The sequence below is a fragment of the Falco rusticolus genome, chromosome 8 (genome assembly GCF_015220075.1).
Source record: "Falco rusticolus isolate bFalRus1 chromosome 8, bFalRus1.pri, whole genome shotgun sequence".
NCBI lineage: Eukaryota > Metazoa > Chordata > Aves > Falconiformes > Falconidae > Falco > Falco rusticolus.
In genome coordinates, this window is record NC_051194.1 from 18635368 (window position 1) to 18650625 (window position 15258).

At 54.2% G+C, this 15258-nt stretch overlaps 1 protein-coding gene across 1 annotated transcript in view; it reads left to right on the plus strand.

The window, feature by feature from the left end:
- Positions 1-2672: 2672 nt before the first annotated feature.
- The window catches only part of FGF18 (fibroblast growth factor 18), a 73178-nt gene continuing 60592 nt past the window's right edge, over positions 2673-15258 (plus strand). The window contains exons 1-2 of the mRNA XM_037398918.1: positions 2673-2979; positions 3248-3284. Of these exons, the coding sequence (XP_037254815.1) occupies positions 2948-2979; positions 3248-3284 (69 nt within the window). The 5' untranslated portion in view covers positions 2673-2947. The remainder of the gene's footprint in view (positions 2980-3247; positions 3285-15258) is intronic.

Here is a 15258-nt window from a genome sequence, read left to right on the forward strand (position 1 = left end):
TCATCCTACTTAAAGACCCTGAGGTCCTCAAGGCCAACCCACACATTGGTAATGTAAAGCAGCTGATGCACTTGGTGTGTGGAAGGCTCTGCTCCTGCGGGAGAGGGGGCAGGTCATGTGTGGGATGCTTTGGATTTGAAAACCTCACCCAGAAGTCCTGACTTCCATATTCTGGTTGCTGAGTGTTTTCCACTCTTGTCGAAGGAGGAAAATGCAATGCTTTAAACTGGCACAGAATGTCAGTGGTATGAAAGGCTCAGCTCTGAGGGTTGGCAGGATGAACCTAATGCCTCCTGGTAACAGTGCAGCACCCTGGCATTGTCACGGTAAGGGTGGGGACTGAGTTCCAGGTACCCATTTTCTGCGTGGACCCTGCTTCCTCAAGGGTGATTCTGGGGTTGGGAAGAGAGAAATGTGACATGGGCTCTTGGTGGAGCTGCAGAAATCTGGTTTCAGCTGAGGATGACATCCTTGGTCTGGTGCAGTCTGTGGTGCACCAGCCATCAGTGGGAGTCTTGGTGGCCTTTTCTGGAGCTCCGCTGAGTAGAGGGACCATGCAGGCTTCCCACAGCCGCCCTCTGCTATCTTCCCCCTTGGATTTAGGGCAGATTGATTTTACAGCCTTGCATTTGCACCTAGAAGAGCTAAAGGGAAAAAATTACCTAAGGGAGGGCCAAAGAAACCCACTGGGGCCAGACTCCTGCCCCAGGACTGTCTCTGAGACAGTTCCAATTAATTCTCTGATTGCTTTGAGTTTTGGTGGTCAGGACAGTCGAGAAGGAGCAATCAAAGCTCATGCTTGCAGGTGACCACAATCAGGTGTTAGAGACGAATTATTGCCTTCTGGCTCTGCCTAGCTGCTGTGTGTGCTGGGCAGGGTCTCCTTGGGCAGCAGGCGCTGGGGATTAGCGAGGTGATGGGCTGATGCTCATGGAAACACTGGGCTTGATCCCATGCCGTGGGGTGCCTTGCTCTTGGGTGACTGAGCAGCACCTGACGGCACAAGGCAGCATAGGCTGGGTTCCTCCCCACCCAAACTGCTTTGAGGAAAAGACTCTTTGATGATGATTAGGAATATATTAAATATTTTCACATCTAAGCTAAATGCTCTCATCCTGCGAATTGCCAGATTCTGTTTGTACTGTTTCTGCATGGGGCACCCTGGGGAGCTCAACCTGTGGGTCTTGGGAGGGTGGCTCTGATGATCTTGGCCATCCTTGGAAACAGCCTCCAGCTGTGGCGAGGTGCCATGGGACCACAGGGACAGGGATGTGTGCTGCCACTGGTGTTGGTGGTGTTAGTAATTGGTAGCAGTTTGGGTTGTGGGTTTTTTTTGTTTTTGTTTTTTTTTTTTTTTACATCTGGATCCCTAAGAGCAGAAGTGGGAAGTCCATTGCATATGTCCCATATGCATGCTGGCGCTGGGGGGTTTCTAAGAATTTGCTTTATCACTGTTTTCAAATGGTAACGTATTCTGTGCCTCTTGGGCCTGAAACTGTCGGCTGAAAACCAGTGTGATTTGTGTCTGAGCTGTCCCCAGCAAGGAACTCCAGGGACGGAGGATGCTGCCTGGTTTGTGGCTGAGAACAGGGGGGATGAGCACTCTGGTCCCCCAGATGTGGGAGCAGCAGGGCCCAACGTGCCGTGCCGGCATGCGCTGGTACTCGAGTGGAGAGTTTGGAAAGCTCCGAGTTATGAGCTATGGTTATGTTCTCACTTAATAAGGTGTTAACTGACATTAGGCTCTCTTTGGAGTTAGGCTGTACGTGGAGGTTAACGGTTCCTGGCATTTTGTCTGCTATAAACGAGCTTGCAGAGACCGGGAAAGAGTTACCGCACGCTCTCAGCGTGCGAATTTTTTTTTCTTTAGCTAAAAAAAAAACCCACCCCACCACCAAACCGCAGCAACCCGAGGAGGGGGAAGCCGTTCGGTGCCCCCCGGGCTGCGGGAGCCGGCCGGCTGTGCGGGGCGCGGCGCGGCCGCTGGAGGGCAGGCGAAGCGTGCCGGAGCGCCGGGCAGCCCCGCCGGGCACCGCCGCGGCACCGGGCCGGGCTCATGGCCCCGGCGGGCGCGGCTCGTCCCGGCCCCGGCGGCGGGTGCCCGGTACTCGGGGGGCCGCGCCGGGGCCCCGCTGCCGCCCGCCCGGGGCTCGCCGGGGCCGGGACGCGCCCGGAGGTAAGAGAGCGCCGGGCCCCGACGCCCCCCGGAGCCCAGCGCGGTGCGGGACCGGCCGCGGCTCACGCGTGTCAGGGCGCGGGGGGACCCCTTCGTGTTTCGGGCGAGCCGTGGAGGGGACTGGAGCGGCGCGGCCTCGCTCGCCCCCCCCCCCCCCTTTTTTTTTTAATACATTATTTTCCTAAAAAAAAATACTTTCCGCGCCGCCCCTGCCCTCCTGGGCGCGCCGCGCAGGCGGTGCGCTATCCGCGCAGGCGGTGCGCCACCCGCGCAGGCGGTGCCAGCCCCGCGGGGCCGCCCGGGCGCGCCCCGGGTCCCGCCTCCCGCCCGCGCCCCGCGCAGCGCCATGCCACCGCGCCGAGCGGAGCGCAGAGGAGCGCGGAGCGGGGCGCGGCGGCGCTGTGCGGGCGCGGGGCCGCGGAGAGGCTCTCTCCGCCTGGCAGGGCCGGCCCGGGGGGCGGCGGGGGGGCACTGGCTGATGATCGGAAGTTACTGACAATAAGCACCTTCATCCCCCCAAAGGCGGAGAGAGAGAGAGGGAGAGGAGGAGGAGGAGGAGAGACAGGGGGAGAGGAGAGCTGATGCCTAAGCGAGTCACTCGGAGGAGGCAAAGCGGGCGGTACCACAACTTCTCGGCGGCGCGGAGCGGCGCGGAACGGCGCGGAGCGGAGCGGAGCTCGCCGGCCGGATCGCTCCCATGTCAGGGCGGCGGTGGGGGACTGCACTCCGCTAGCGTGAAGCCACTGACCTGCCCCCTCTCCTCGCCCAGCGATGTATTCACTGCTCTCAGCCTGCACTTGCCTGTAAGGATTATAGCATCTTTTTAAATATTTTTTAAAAAAATTTTTGGTTGGTTTTATTTTTTTTAAACTTTCATTTTGGGGTCTCCGGTTGCATTTTCCTTGCAATCAGGTGGTAATCGGGACCCGAGCCTTTTCATAAGCAGAGCATCGCTCTGTGTCCTTTAAAAAAATCGCAAACAAAAACAAAGCAAAAAAAAAAAAATCAACTTTAACCATTTTACCGCATCATTTGATCTTTTGTTGCTTTTTTTTTTTTTCTCCTCTCCAGATGTTTACATTTCCTGCTGCTGTGCTTTCAGGTACAGGTACGTGTCCTTTCTGTCCTCTTTCGCTTTTGGTTGTAAAACAGAAACAAAGGCGGCGTGCTGACCTCGCAGTGCCAGGCACTTTTGGCTGGGGCTTTCACTTTTTTTCCCCTCTAGTTTTTATAGACGTATTAAACCGCTCCCCGCGCCAGATGCCGGAGTGTCACTTGCCCTGGCAGGGGGCTGCCCCTCTCGCTGGGTGCCCGCTGCGGGCGCGGGGTGCCCCGGTGCGGGTGCCGGTAGCCTGCCCTAGCGGGATCCTCTGGAGTGCATTAGCCTGGCTAATGATGTGAGAGGGAGTGCTGGACTCTCCTTGCACAACGTTGATTGATGCACTTGCCTTGGAAAAGCAGGCGCTCTTCTGCTCGCCCTCTTTTCCTTTTCTTCTATTTTTTTCCCCCTTTTTTTATTTCCTCCCCCCTCTCCTAGAGAACTTACTCCCAAAAACTGATACTTTGAAAAACACGCGTTTCCCTAGCCAGGAGAAGGAGGCTGTGTGCTCCCTCCCCATTATTCAGTAGAAAGCCATCCAAGTCAGATCCTGCCTTTGATCCTGCCTCGGCAGGAATGGAGCCGTTGGAGGAACACCCTGAGCGCCGAGGCTCCGCAGCCCAGGCGCCTGCGGGACAGGGACGGCGGCTGGGGGTGCCAGGGCAGCCGCTGCCCCCCAACAGCCCCAGGGCCACGCAGCTCCCTGGGATGGGGATTTGAGCTGGGCATCCCGGAGCAGACCCACCTGCGGGACCAGGCAGAGCAGGTGCCGCTGTCCCAGTGGCTCCAGCCCACCGTCCCGCAGGGCCGGGGGACACTCGTGCCACCCCTCGGCCCCGTGCGGTGCTTTGGCCGGGATTGCACCTGCTCACCCCGACACCCGACGGCAGCGAGGGATGGTCCCGCATGAGCACAGCTGCGACCTTGGAGGGGGCTCCATCCCTCCGGCCAAATGAAAACCCAAACCAGCCCCATCCTCTGCTCCCCAACCCCTCAAAAAAATCCCCGGTCACATTCTTTTTCTCATCCCCTCTGAAAACTGCAGCTCGAACCTAACACCAGCAGAGCCTCCCCTCGGCGGCGCAGCCTCCTCGGCAGGAGAGGATCCACAGCTGTAAATTACCCTGCGGTTGGAAGGCGTTTGCTGTATTTCTCCGGTGCGTTTTTTTTTTTTTTGGTTTTTTTTTTTTTTCAAGCCCAAGGAATAACAGGCTGCGCAGGGCTCGCAGCGACGGCACCCTTTGCAGCGGGGAGATATTTTTTTGTGCTTGTGCGGTAACTGAAGTTAATCAGCCTTCCAGCCCCCTCCCTCTCCCCCTCCCTTTGGTGCTTTTAGTGAATCAGAAAAAGTTTGGCTGGCTGCCTGGAAAGCACTTGCTAAAATCTGATCTCTTACTTCAGCAGCCTTAAAACTTGGGAAGTTATTGGCATTTATACAGTTGGAGCTCGCAGGCTTCCAAAGCAATAAAATAATAAAAAAAAAAAAAAAAAAAAAAAGGTGGTGGTGGGGGAAGCTCTGCGCTCTGGTGCTATTAGAACCATACTTGCTCCATTTCGTGCTGATTTTGCAGCCTTGTGCGGGATTTGAGGCGGGGATTCGCTGTGGCTGGGCGCCGCGGAGGTGTCCTGGGCCGTGGCTGGAGGGGCGGTGGGTCTCGCTGGGTGTCACACCGAGAGGCGAGCTCTTTCGGCAATTAGCGTTGGGAGCCAAAACATTAGATTAGTCATACTCAAGGGCCTTCGAGTGAGTGTTTACAGTATTAATGGTAGATGAAAAGATGTGAATGCTGTAAGTTTTTATTGCCCATTTTGTTACACTTTCTTTCTGGATTTATTCACGGGATTACATGTTTTGAGCCTGAATGGGAGCGAGGGATTATAGGATTTCTTTTATAATGATCAATTTGGGTAGGAGTTAGCCTTTGGTGAACTGGAGTAAATTAATGCATCACTTAGGTTTAATATTTATTTAGGCTAAAGGAAGTTGTTTAGTTTTGCTTAAAGGGCTCTGTGTTGTATTGGAGAGATTTAAGAGTGCCTGAAATGGATTATATTCTAAGGCCGCCTTTCACCCTCCCATGCAAGCCATGATCAGCGGGTCGTCTCACGTGTTAGTCTTAGAATTACGCTCCTCTGCTGCTGGCTGTGACCCTCTGGCTCTGCATGCAAAGGTAGAAATCCCTCCAGCATGTGTTGGGGCTGGAGGGATTCTGGGGCAAAATACCACAGCTTAGGTATTTTGCATCTTCTGTTAGTTAAGCGCGTACAAAGACTGTGGTGTGTGACGTGCAAGCTGCCCGCAGTTAGGTGGCATGTCAGCTCAGCTGCTGGCCCAGAGCTTTCCGCAGCCCCCGAGCCTGCGTCCACAGTGCCGCAGGTGACCCGGTCGGTGTAGCATCGCTTGAGGGTAGGTTGTGGCAGCCCCGCAGGTGCATTTCCCAGCCCAGACCGTGGCAAGCTCGGAGGGAGGGGGGGGGTTACAGCAGGATTTAGTCTCCTGGATGAGTTGGGGTCCTCCAGGGCTTTGCTGTCAGGTGACGTTTCCACCAAGGGACAACAGGGAGTAGCGCATGGTGGGTCAGAGGGGAGCGCTGCTGGAGCACAGGCGATGGGTGCCAGCGGCTGTGAGAGCAGCCCTGTACCTTGCCGGGCTGTGAGGAGGACACCTCGTTCTCCGGTCCCTTCCCCCATGGTAGCGATGTCCCTGTCTTGTTTTCTTCTCTTGCATCTTGGGAAGTTCCTCTGCTGCTTGGCGTTGCTGCAGTCCCAAGGGCAGCAGGGACACTGGATATCCCTGGGGACACTGGAGAGATTAATTTATTTATGCAGGTTGTTCTTAGGGGTACCCTTTCACCACTGGTTATTAAACTCTCCTTCTATTGCTTATCTTTAGCATCCTTTGGTTTAATTCTCTCAGTGCCTTTTCACGTTTCTGGGAGCAATTTGTCCTCCACATGCTTTTTCCCTCCGTATGTCCTGGAGCGGTTTTGTGTTTGGCTCTGGAGTCACTCCCTGCTCTTCGCATGGGTGAGAAACCCCAGGAGCACCTTGTGTGGATGGAGGGGGGCTCCCATGCTGTACCAGCTCTGGCAGCCCCAGTGGCCCTTTAGGACATTGGGGTCAGGGACATGGGACCTCAGGAGCTCAGATGTCCCCCTTTGCCGGGTCAGGTGGGGGCTGGAAGCAGCTTTGGTGCAGGCTGAGCAGTAGGATGCCAGGTTTTGTGTTTGTGAGAGCTTCCAGCTCTTCTGCCCCTGGGCCACCTCCAGTGCGTTGTCGGCTGGAGTATGGGACGATGCCGGCGCGGGCTGCCCTGGCCATGCTGTGGAGCGGAGGCTCGTGCTGCCTCAGCCTCTTCCCTGCCCTGATAAACCTCAGCGTGTTCTCCTACATGAAGTGCATCTGTGTTAGATTAGGAAGAGGTCCCTGATAGGGCCAAATCCTTTGCTTTTATGGCTCTTGTAGGTTAAGATCCAGCTTTGGAATCTGATCCAGAAGCAAACAGGAGGTCAGAGGAGCGCACAAGGCAGCACCGGGCTATTTTCACATCTGCTGGTGTTGTGTAAGAGGAAGGCTGCCGCACACCATGCCAATAGCAACTTATTTCTCCTAAGCTCCTGTGCAGCGACAGACAGTTATTGTTTGGGGCTTTGTAAAGTGAGACACAGAGGAGTGTTGCTTCCACACATTCAGTGAGCCAGATCCTGCGGTCTGGCGGAGCTGTGTGCAGCACATGTCAGAGGCGTGAGCCTGCTGAGCGGCTCCCTCCCCTCTCCCCATCTGCTGCTCCACAGCCGCCTCCCGGGGTGGTCGGCCGCGAGTGCCACCGAATGGCACTGGGGACACTGTTGTGGAGAAGGCAGAGCATGGTCCTTGTCACAGCTTGCCTGGCCAGGGCTTCTGGTCACCCCTTCTACAGGTGTGGAGTGGTACTGGAGCCAAGGGTCCCCGTGCTCTGCCCTCGCCAGTAGTGCTGGTGGTTGGCGCGGAAGGCAGGGTGCTGGACCGCCTGACCCCAGTGGGGTTATTCTCACATCCACCTTCCCCACAGGTGGGCACCCACCTGCTCCCTCCTTCCTTGGGTGGCGTGAGCATCTGTCTTGAGGCTGTGGCCAAGGCTGCGTGTGCTGCCAGGGGTGGAGGCTCTGGGGCTCGGGCACCACTGATTCGCTCTTCAGGCCTGTGCTGTGGGATAGGGCAGGTGCTTCTTTGATGTGGCGGAGTGCTCTGCTGCTGGTGGCAAAGCCTGAGGCTCGGCAGGGGACCAGCACCCTCTGGCTCCCAGGCTGTGAGACCCTGTGCTTGCCATCTCCACCCAGCCCGGGGTGGCACCACCGAGTTCTCAGCACAGCATCCCTGTGCCGGCACCTGCCTCCTGCTCCCTGTGGGTGTCTGGACCCCCTCAGGTGGAGGTAGCCCACCTCCCTGAAAACGTCTGAAGTGAGTTCCACTTTCCAGTCTTGTCTCGCTGTGGTTGCTGCCGCGCTGCAATGCCCACCTGAGCTGGCCCACCCTGTGCTCGTGTGGGGCTGCTAACACATGGGTTGTAGAAGCAACGCTGTGAAGGACAAAATATGGCAGAGGTAGTCTGAGAGAGGCTGGGAAGTTTTCTGTTGATTTTTCTGATCGTAGCCGACTCTTAAATTATTACGCAGTGAGAAGACAAGAGAAACTGCATAAGCAAAGCCTCTTTTAATTAGAGGAGGAGGAGGAACTCGGCAATGTTGATGAAGTGCATGACCCCATCACAGGCTGGAGTTGATGATATGATCCACGGCTTTGGATCTGTGCTGCTGCTGGACTTGTGGCGGTGGATGTGGTGCCTGCTTGGGTGGCTCCGCTAGGCTGCAACCCGCAGAGGAAAGGTTTGGTTCCATATTAAATTGTTTGATCCTGTTTAAAACCTCCTTGCTCTCCAGGAAACAGCCATGCTGCTTGCCACAAGGGATTCTTATTCCCCCCTGCTGACTCATTGCACCAGTCTATGAAGTGCTGTGTCCTGAAGCTGCCCCTCATGCCCTGCTTCTGCCTCTTGCTCTCCAGAGAGCTCAGGCTTGTGGAGGAAGAGGAGGCAAACTGGAGCGGGTGACTGGGCTGGAGCAGGGAAGCCTGGCCCCGCCGAGCAGCAGTGGCCTGGCTCTTGTGCTGGCGCATTCTTCGGTTCTCCCATAGGAGAAACGAGACTGAGATGAGCGGAGGGTGTGTGCAGATGGGGGTCTTGCTCCCATGTGGATGGGGGGTAACACAGCCTGTGACCCCCATGGTGGCCGTCAGCTGCCTGACCTGGGCACGTGCTGCCTTTGCTTCCCACAGTCCCCAGCCCTTCGATGTGCTGGGGCAGGTCTTGTGCCAGGGAACCCCTCACACACATGTTGAGTGGGAAGATTTGCAAGGACAAAGCTGGTTTCCAGGTTCCCCATCCCAGCGAGACAGAAACAGAGTGAACTCCTTGGCATTTTCTGCGTGTGGCAATGTGCAGCACAGCAGGGCTTCTGCTTGGAGGCTTCAATCTGCACACCTGCATGAATTGCACTTTGCTTTTTTGTGGTTCTAGAGACATGCAAGGCGCTTTAGAGAACCAAAGGAGGACCTGGGTGTTGTTGAGGAGAGCATGTAGAAGGGTACAGCAGATGCGGGGTTCAGGCTTCCCCTGTTTGAGATAGCTGGGCACATCGTGGTTGTTCTATGTAATTTCTGTTGCTTTCCGTATTGCACCTGGCACATCCAAGGGTGGATGGAGGTGAGTGATGTTGGGTTTGGAGGAGTGCTGGGGTTTGCAGGAAAGATGCCCGCTCAGACCCTACTTGTTTTCTACCTGAGGAGCAGTTTGGGCATCGATTACTGAGGCGGGAAGGAAAAGAGTGGAACAGGTAAAGGGTGATGCTTCCCAAGGCCAGCGGGTGGATTTGGGACATGGCCATGCAGCTGGTGGTGGGTTCTTTGGCAAAGGGCAGGCAGGGGGGACTGCTGAGGGCTTCCAGGGGCTCAGGTAGGGCGCACAGCGTCAGGGGCGCGCAGGTGGCCACTCAGGATATTGGATTTTGCTGTAAGCGCCAAGCTGTTCAGCTGGGTGAGTGGATATGTCCCTCCGCTGTGGGAGTCTGAGCTCAAAGGAAAGACTCCCCTGGGGCTGAAAATAGTATTTTTGATCTATAAAGCTACTTCCCACATCCTTGGTAGTATTTTTATGGGTCTCTTCCTTTCTGTAGGAGCTGGGAACCCCTGTCACATTCTCTCCTCTCCCCTCTCTGTTCTCACTGAGCGATAGCTGCTTTTGCTTTGATTTTCCCCAGCTACGGACACTTTAGATACCAGTTGTAACAAGTGCAAGTGAAAAATATATTCAGGGAGCAGCATGATTTCAAGAGGAGTGGCTGCCCTTGGTGCCTGGGCAGGGCTATGGATACCTGCTGCCAGGGCTTTTGCCTAGGGTCTCTACAACCTCCTCCGACAGGGCTGGCAGGCGGGAACCCCCAAGATGCTTCCAAAAGAGATGCTCTGCTGCAAAGTGTGACCTCCCAATGCTCTGCTGCTGATACCGGGGGCTTCCACATGGGAATCTGTGGCCCCAACAGGTCTGAACCTTTTTTTTATTTTCCTTCCCTGGCTTTTTGTGTTTTGGTCGCCTGCTGTGCCCTAACAGCAGGTACAACCAGAAATTATGCAGAGCTGTGCATTACGCTGCCTACCTGGTATGTTGCTTCTGTGTCCTGGTACCTCTCCAGATGTCCGTGGAGGATTAGGTATCCAGCGAAGCAGCTGGAGGGAAAGTAAGAAATAAAAACCCCTGAAATAGAAAAGACTGTCTGGCTCTGCCAAAGTATTTTCCTATTGGCATTCAGTAGCCTCGCCATAGCATGAAGAGAAAGAAAGGGGAACAGAGAGAGGAAGGAGGAGGCTTAGTCTGTCATGGTCTGCGTGTTTCCCTTTGTGCGAGCTCCGTGCTGCGCGGGGGGCTGCAGTGGGTGGGAGCCCATGTGCCAATCTTCCCTGCCTGGCCAGGGGCAGGCGGTGGGGTTCGTGCCCCCCGCACCAGGCTCGCCAGCTCACTTCGACATGGGGCAGGGCTCCCGGGCAGGGCTTGGACACCTCCCTGCCCGCACCAACAGCTGGATTTCAAGCTAAACCACAGGGCAGTGTTTTCCACGTAGCAACAGCACACCCTCCCCCAGCACAGCACCCTGCCCTTTGCCAGACGCCGCTGACACCCTGCTCGCTGCACACATTTGCTTCTTCATGAGGTTATCTGCTTTATTCCACTGCAGCCAGTGGAAAAGGGGTCGTGCTGCCAAGAAATCCACAATGGCTTTAACATACTGACCTTTAGGACAAGAGGAAACAGCCTCAAGTTGTGCCAGGGGAGGTTTAGATCTGATATTAGGAAAAATTTCTTCACCAAAAGGTTTATCAAGCCCTGGAACGGGCTGCCCAGGGAAGTGGTTGAGTCACCATCCCTGGAGGTGTTTAAAAGACCTGTAGATGTGGCGCTTAGGGACAGGGTTTAGTGGTGGGCCTGGCAGTGCTGGGTTAACAGTCGGCCTCAATGAGCGTAAAGATCTTTTCCAACCTAAATGATTCTGTGTTTCTATGATTCTATGGCCTTAGAATGCAATAACAGCATCTAACAGCAGCCTTCTGCCATAGCTGCTCTCTCGGTGTGGTGCGGCAGCTGCTCCGTGGCTGTGGCCGAGCGCGAGCCCGTCGATGCCGCCTGAGGTGGACTCTGCCTCGGGGCCAGTGGGGAAGCAAAGGCGAAGATGTGAGCTGCGGTGCTGGGTGCTCACAGCCCCTGCCTTGGGGAGCACTTGAATCGGGATAAACCGCGGGCAGTGGGGAGCAGTCTGGTGGTCCCGCTCATGTGTGGCAGTGAGGAAGGCAGGTGAGGCAGAGCCTGGTCCCTGGGTTTGCCCCACACTGTGATGGACAGCGAGGCAGTGCTCTCCCGGGTTTGGGGGGCAGACTGGGGGTGCCGGGGCTACCCCGGGGGGGAGGCAGAGCCCCGAGCCATGGCCTGGCTGAGGGGCCAGATCCTGCAAACAATGCGGGGACAGCACTGAGGGCGAGCAGAGGGGCAAGGGGCTGGTGTGCCCTCTGCTTCCTCTCTTAATGTTTTATAATCCAAATCAGGTTGATGAATGTAAAACCTTGGTGAAGGTCCCAGGGAACTGCATATTGCATGGATACAAATATCAGAATGCAGCAATTAATTAATAACGGATTGCTCTTCCTACAAGATATTTCCAGTACTCCTTATTCCTCCCAGTTCCTTTTGCTCCTGCTGCATATTTCAAATCCCTTTCTTTCTTGCTAAAATACTATCTTTGGCATCATTTTTAAGGACAGCTTGTTAAAAAGCTGTTGTATCTTTTGGAATACCCTGAGCTACTCCGGCAGAAATCTAGAATTAACAGGAAAACACAGTGGTGAGCCTGGTAAATAGCTGGGCTTGCAGCGTGTGTGCTGGGTGGCCCTGGGCATGGCTGGTGGCATATGAAGCCCTGGGGATATAAATTGGAAAATGGGATGAAGGACAATATTGATGCAGGGCATTTTGCTGCTTCTCTGTTGCCATTCATCCATCTGAAGAGAGGGATGCAGTGGGAAGCTGGTGCTGCAGGACTGCCGTCCCAGGGGTTCCCTCACCCGCAGGTGGGACTGGGGTCCCCTTCTTCCCTGCAGACCCTGGGCAGTCCGCTGACCATGCTGCTCCTTGGGCTTCTCCTCTCCAACTGTTAGACATGAACCTGAATGGACAGTAATATTTATTTTCCCAAGCTGGATTCAATCCGTAGGCAGAATTTGACTCAGTTATAGGAATGTACAAACTAACGAGTGGGGTGCACACTCCCATTTCCAACTGTGATTTTCAACTATAAGACGAAAGCTGATTTTGACCCCCTTAAGCTGCCAGGCCTTAAGGTCACAGTCCTGTATGAGTAGCATCAGTCCCTCAATGTGAGGCTGTACTGTAAGATTGCATCGCGCAGTGCGGTATTGATTATCTGTAAAATAAATTATGATGTATGCAGTGCAGGTTTCTGACCCTGTGGTCGCGACCTTGCAGTGATTGGGGAGACTTCCGACCAGCTGAGATCAGAATAGCAAACAGCCCCCCAGCAATCAATAGGAAAACCAGCAGGTCTGATTGTTGGGGCCTTTTACGGGAATAATGTTTGATGCCGTGCACGCATGACGTTTTTACCCTGGGGAACAGGCAGTTCTACAAGCTTCACCTGAAATTAGATGTGAAACTCTGTTGGGTGTTCTGCTGAGCGACAAGGCAGCCGGCCCACGGGGCGGTCAGGGACGGGGAACTTTGCGGTGCAAAGGCGAGCACGCACAGTTCCGTGTCGGGGTTCTCAGTGCTCAGCAAAACTGGCATGTCTGGGGTTGGAAGGGAGGAGTGAGGGCAGCTCTGTCCGGCCACACTGGCCAGCCGCAGGCTCTGCGCCAGTTACATGTGTGTATGTTGTGAGTTTGAAATAGCGTTGCCTCAGCCCCGACAAGAGAGCTCTTCTGACCCGCGAGCCAAACTGACCAGTTTGTGGCAAAATTGACAGCTCGATTGCAGGGCTGAATTTTTAGAGGTGTGCAGGTGCCTTCAGATGTGGATGCGGTGAAGGAGGCGCCTGCTCCGGTGCTTTGCTGGGGTTGCCTCCCTAACCTGTGTAGGTGCTGCTGAGCCATGAAAGCACTGGCAAGGGGGGGACAGGGCTGTCCTGTGCCCCCAAGGCACCCTGAGAGCAGCATCTGCACTCCTGACCCCACAGGCGTGAGCATCGGAGCGGTGCCTCCAGCTCCTTGGTCAGCCAGGCTGCGTTCGCTGCTTTGGAGAGGGAGTAGCTAAACGGGAATAGTCTGCCAGAGAGGCAGAGGGCTTTCTTTTGTGCTGTCAATGTTGTAAGAGCAGGTAATGTGAATTTAATTGCTGTTGGAATTTAGCAAACAAGAAAATGGAATTTATTTGCGTGGTTTTCATTTTTTTCTGGGAGCCTGATTTCCCCAGCGTGCACCAGCACCATGTGTACCAAGAAGCTGAACACCACCGGGTTAAGTTGTGGGGTTTCACTTCTAAAGAAAATCAGTGCCAACACTGACACGGGGCCAGCGGGGCTGTGCTCGCAAAGCTGGTCTGAGTCGGGTGGCAGGGCCGGCGAGGCGGGGAGCTCCAGGTATTTCCAGACCAAACGGGAAACTGTTTGTACTGTTGCATTGGTACCATCCGTGTGCCGGCCCCGCAGGGTGCTGAGCCGCTGCTGCAGGTCCCCTTGCAGAGGGATGCTTGGGGAGCAAAGGGGTGGGGATGGCTGGGCTGGGGCACAGTGCTTTACAGCATCCCAGTGCTGTAACCACGAATGCTGGTGGTTAAAAGAAAGGGCTGTTGGGGAATCTCCAGCTTCGTGTCTTAACATCTCCTTAGCTCCTGGCCTGAGTTTCCTCCCAGCACCAGCTGGTGACTGGTGATGGATGCAGCAAAGCGTGTTGGGCTTTCCCTGGTACCCACAAGCTGCATGGGGATGCAGCAGCCTAAACCTCAGAAGGTGCCTTAGTGATGGTAACACCTCTTTTTCTTTTTTGCCCTATTTGAAATGTTTCAAAAAGGATTTATTTTCCAAAACTGTTGAAAATTGTTCCCTAATAATGGGAAACCTGCAATCTAAATTAATTAAAATAAAATGAAACTTTTCCCTAACTCAGCAAAGCAGAAAGATAAGAAATCCTATTTGTCTGACATTTGCAGTGTAAAGATTTCCACGCAGGAGCGCAGCTAATAGCGATCAGTACAAATCTTCTATTAGAAAACAAACCGTGCTTTCCATTTCTAGCCCTGGGCTCATGTTTGTTACATCGGATCCTGAAGGCAGATTGACAGTTTGGTTTGGATTAAATTCAACACATGGTTTATGCCATACTTCTGATAAGGCTCAATGTTAATCTGATTATTTTTTCGTGCGCTGTCTTTAGCACATCAGCAGCAGAATTGTCCGTTCCTAGGAATATTTTCATGGTGAAACCATTGAGGAATTTATTTCTGGAGGGAAGATGAAATTACTGATTTTAAAAACTCTCAGGATCTCAAGTAAAGCTGAAATCTATTAACTGCAGGCAGTAAGCTTGACATGACCTGGACAGGTTTTGAGTTATTTTATTAATTGATATAAAAAGTGTTCTCTTTAAATATCTCTGGAAAGGCAGCAGAGGAGGAGACTGGATCGCGCAGAGGGACCAGAGCAGGTTCCTGTACTTTTACTGCCATCATCAGCTCTGGTTAGCCGGGAAGGAAGGTTGTCAGCTTTTGCACTTGTACATGCTTGTGAGCTTGGGTTTCTTCATGGGAATAACGGGAATAACGGGCATTGCCATGTCCGCCAGTTCCCTGAATGACCTCCCGTGGTCTGTCCCACAGGTGGGCTTTTAGGTATGTTGGCCCATTAGGTACAAATATTATTTTTTTAGTATATATTTATTCTGTTTATAAGTGGGTTTCACTCTCCAGCGCTGGTGTCCCTTTGCCATTGCTCTGTTCCCTAGAAAGAAAGTGAGGGGGAAAAGCTAGAAGAATTGGGAATGGGGAGGACTGAAGGAGAAGAGAGGCAGAGGAGGAATCGCTTGTCGCCTTTGAACTCTGTGCCTCAGCAGTTGTGTGCCGGGCAGCCCGCCCACCAGGCTTTGTGTCCGTCTTTGCTGTAGGATGCAGCGATCTGTTGTGGCTTTTTTGGGGCAACCTCCAACACAAGCGTGGCAACTTGCTAACGTGGTTGTTTTACCAGGGGTGAAGCGGTCCCAAAGATTGTCTTTGGTGCTTGAAGACAACCGGTGCTGGCCCGACCTGTCAGTTGGTTGTAGGGTGCTGGGACTGAGCACTGGAAAAGCTCTGACTGGACGGTGGTGCAGAAAGCAACTGAGATCCTTATCCCAGCTATATATTAACTTCATAAAAAATTAAATTGATGGAGCTGGAGATGAACGTGACCTGGGTCTG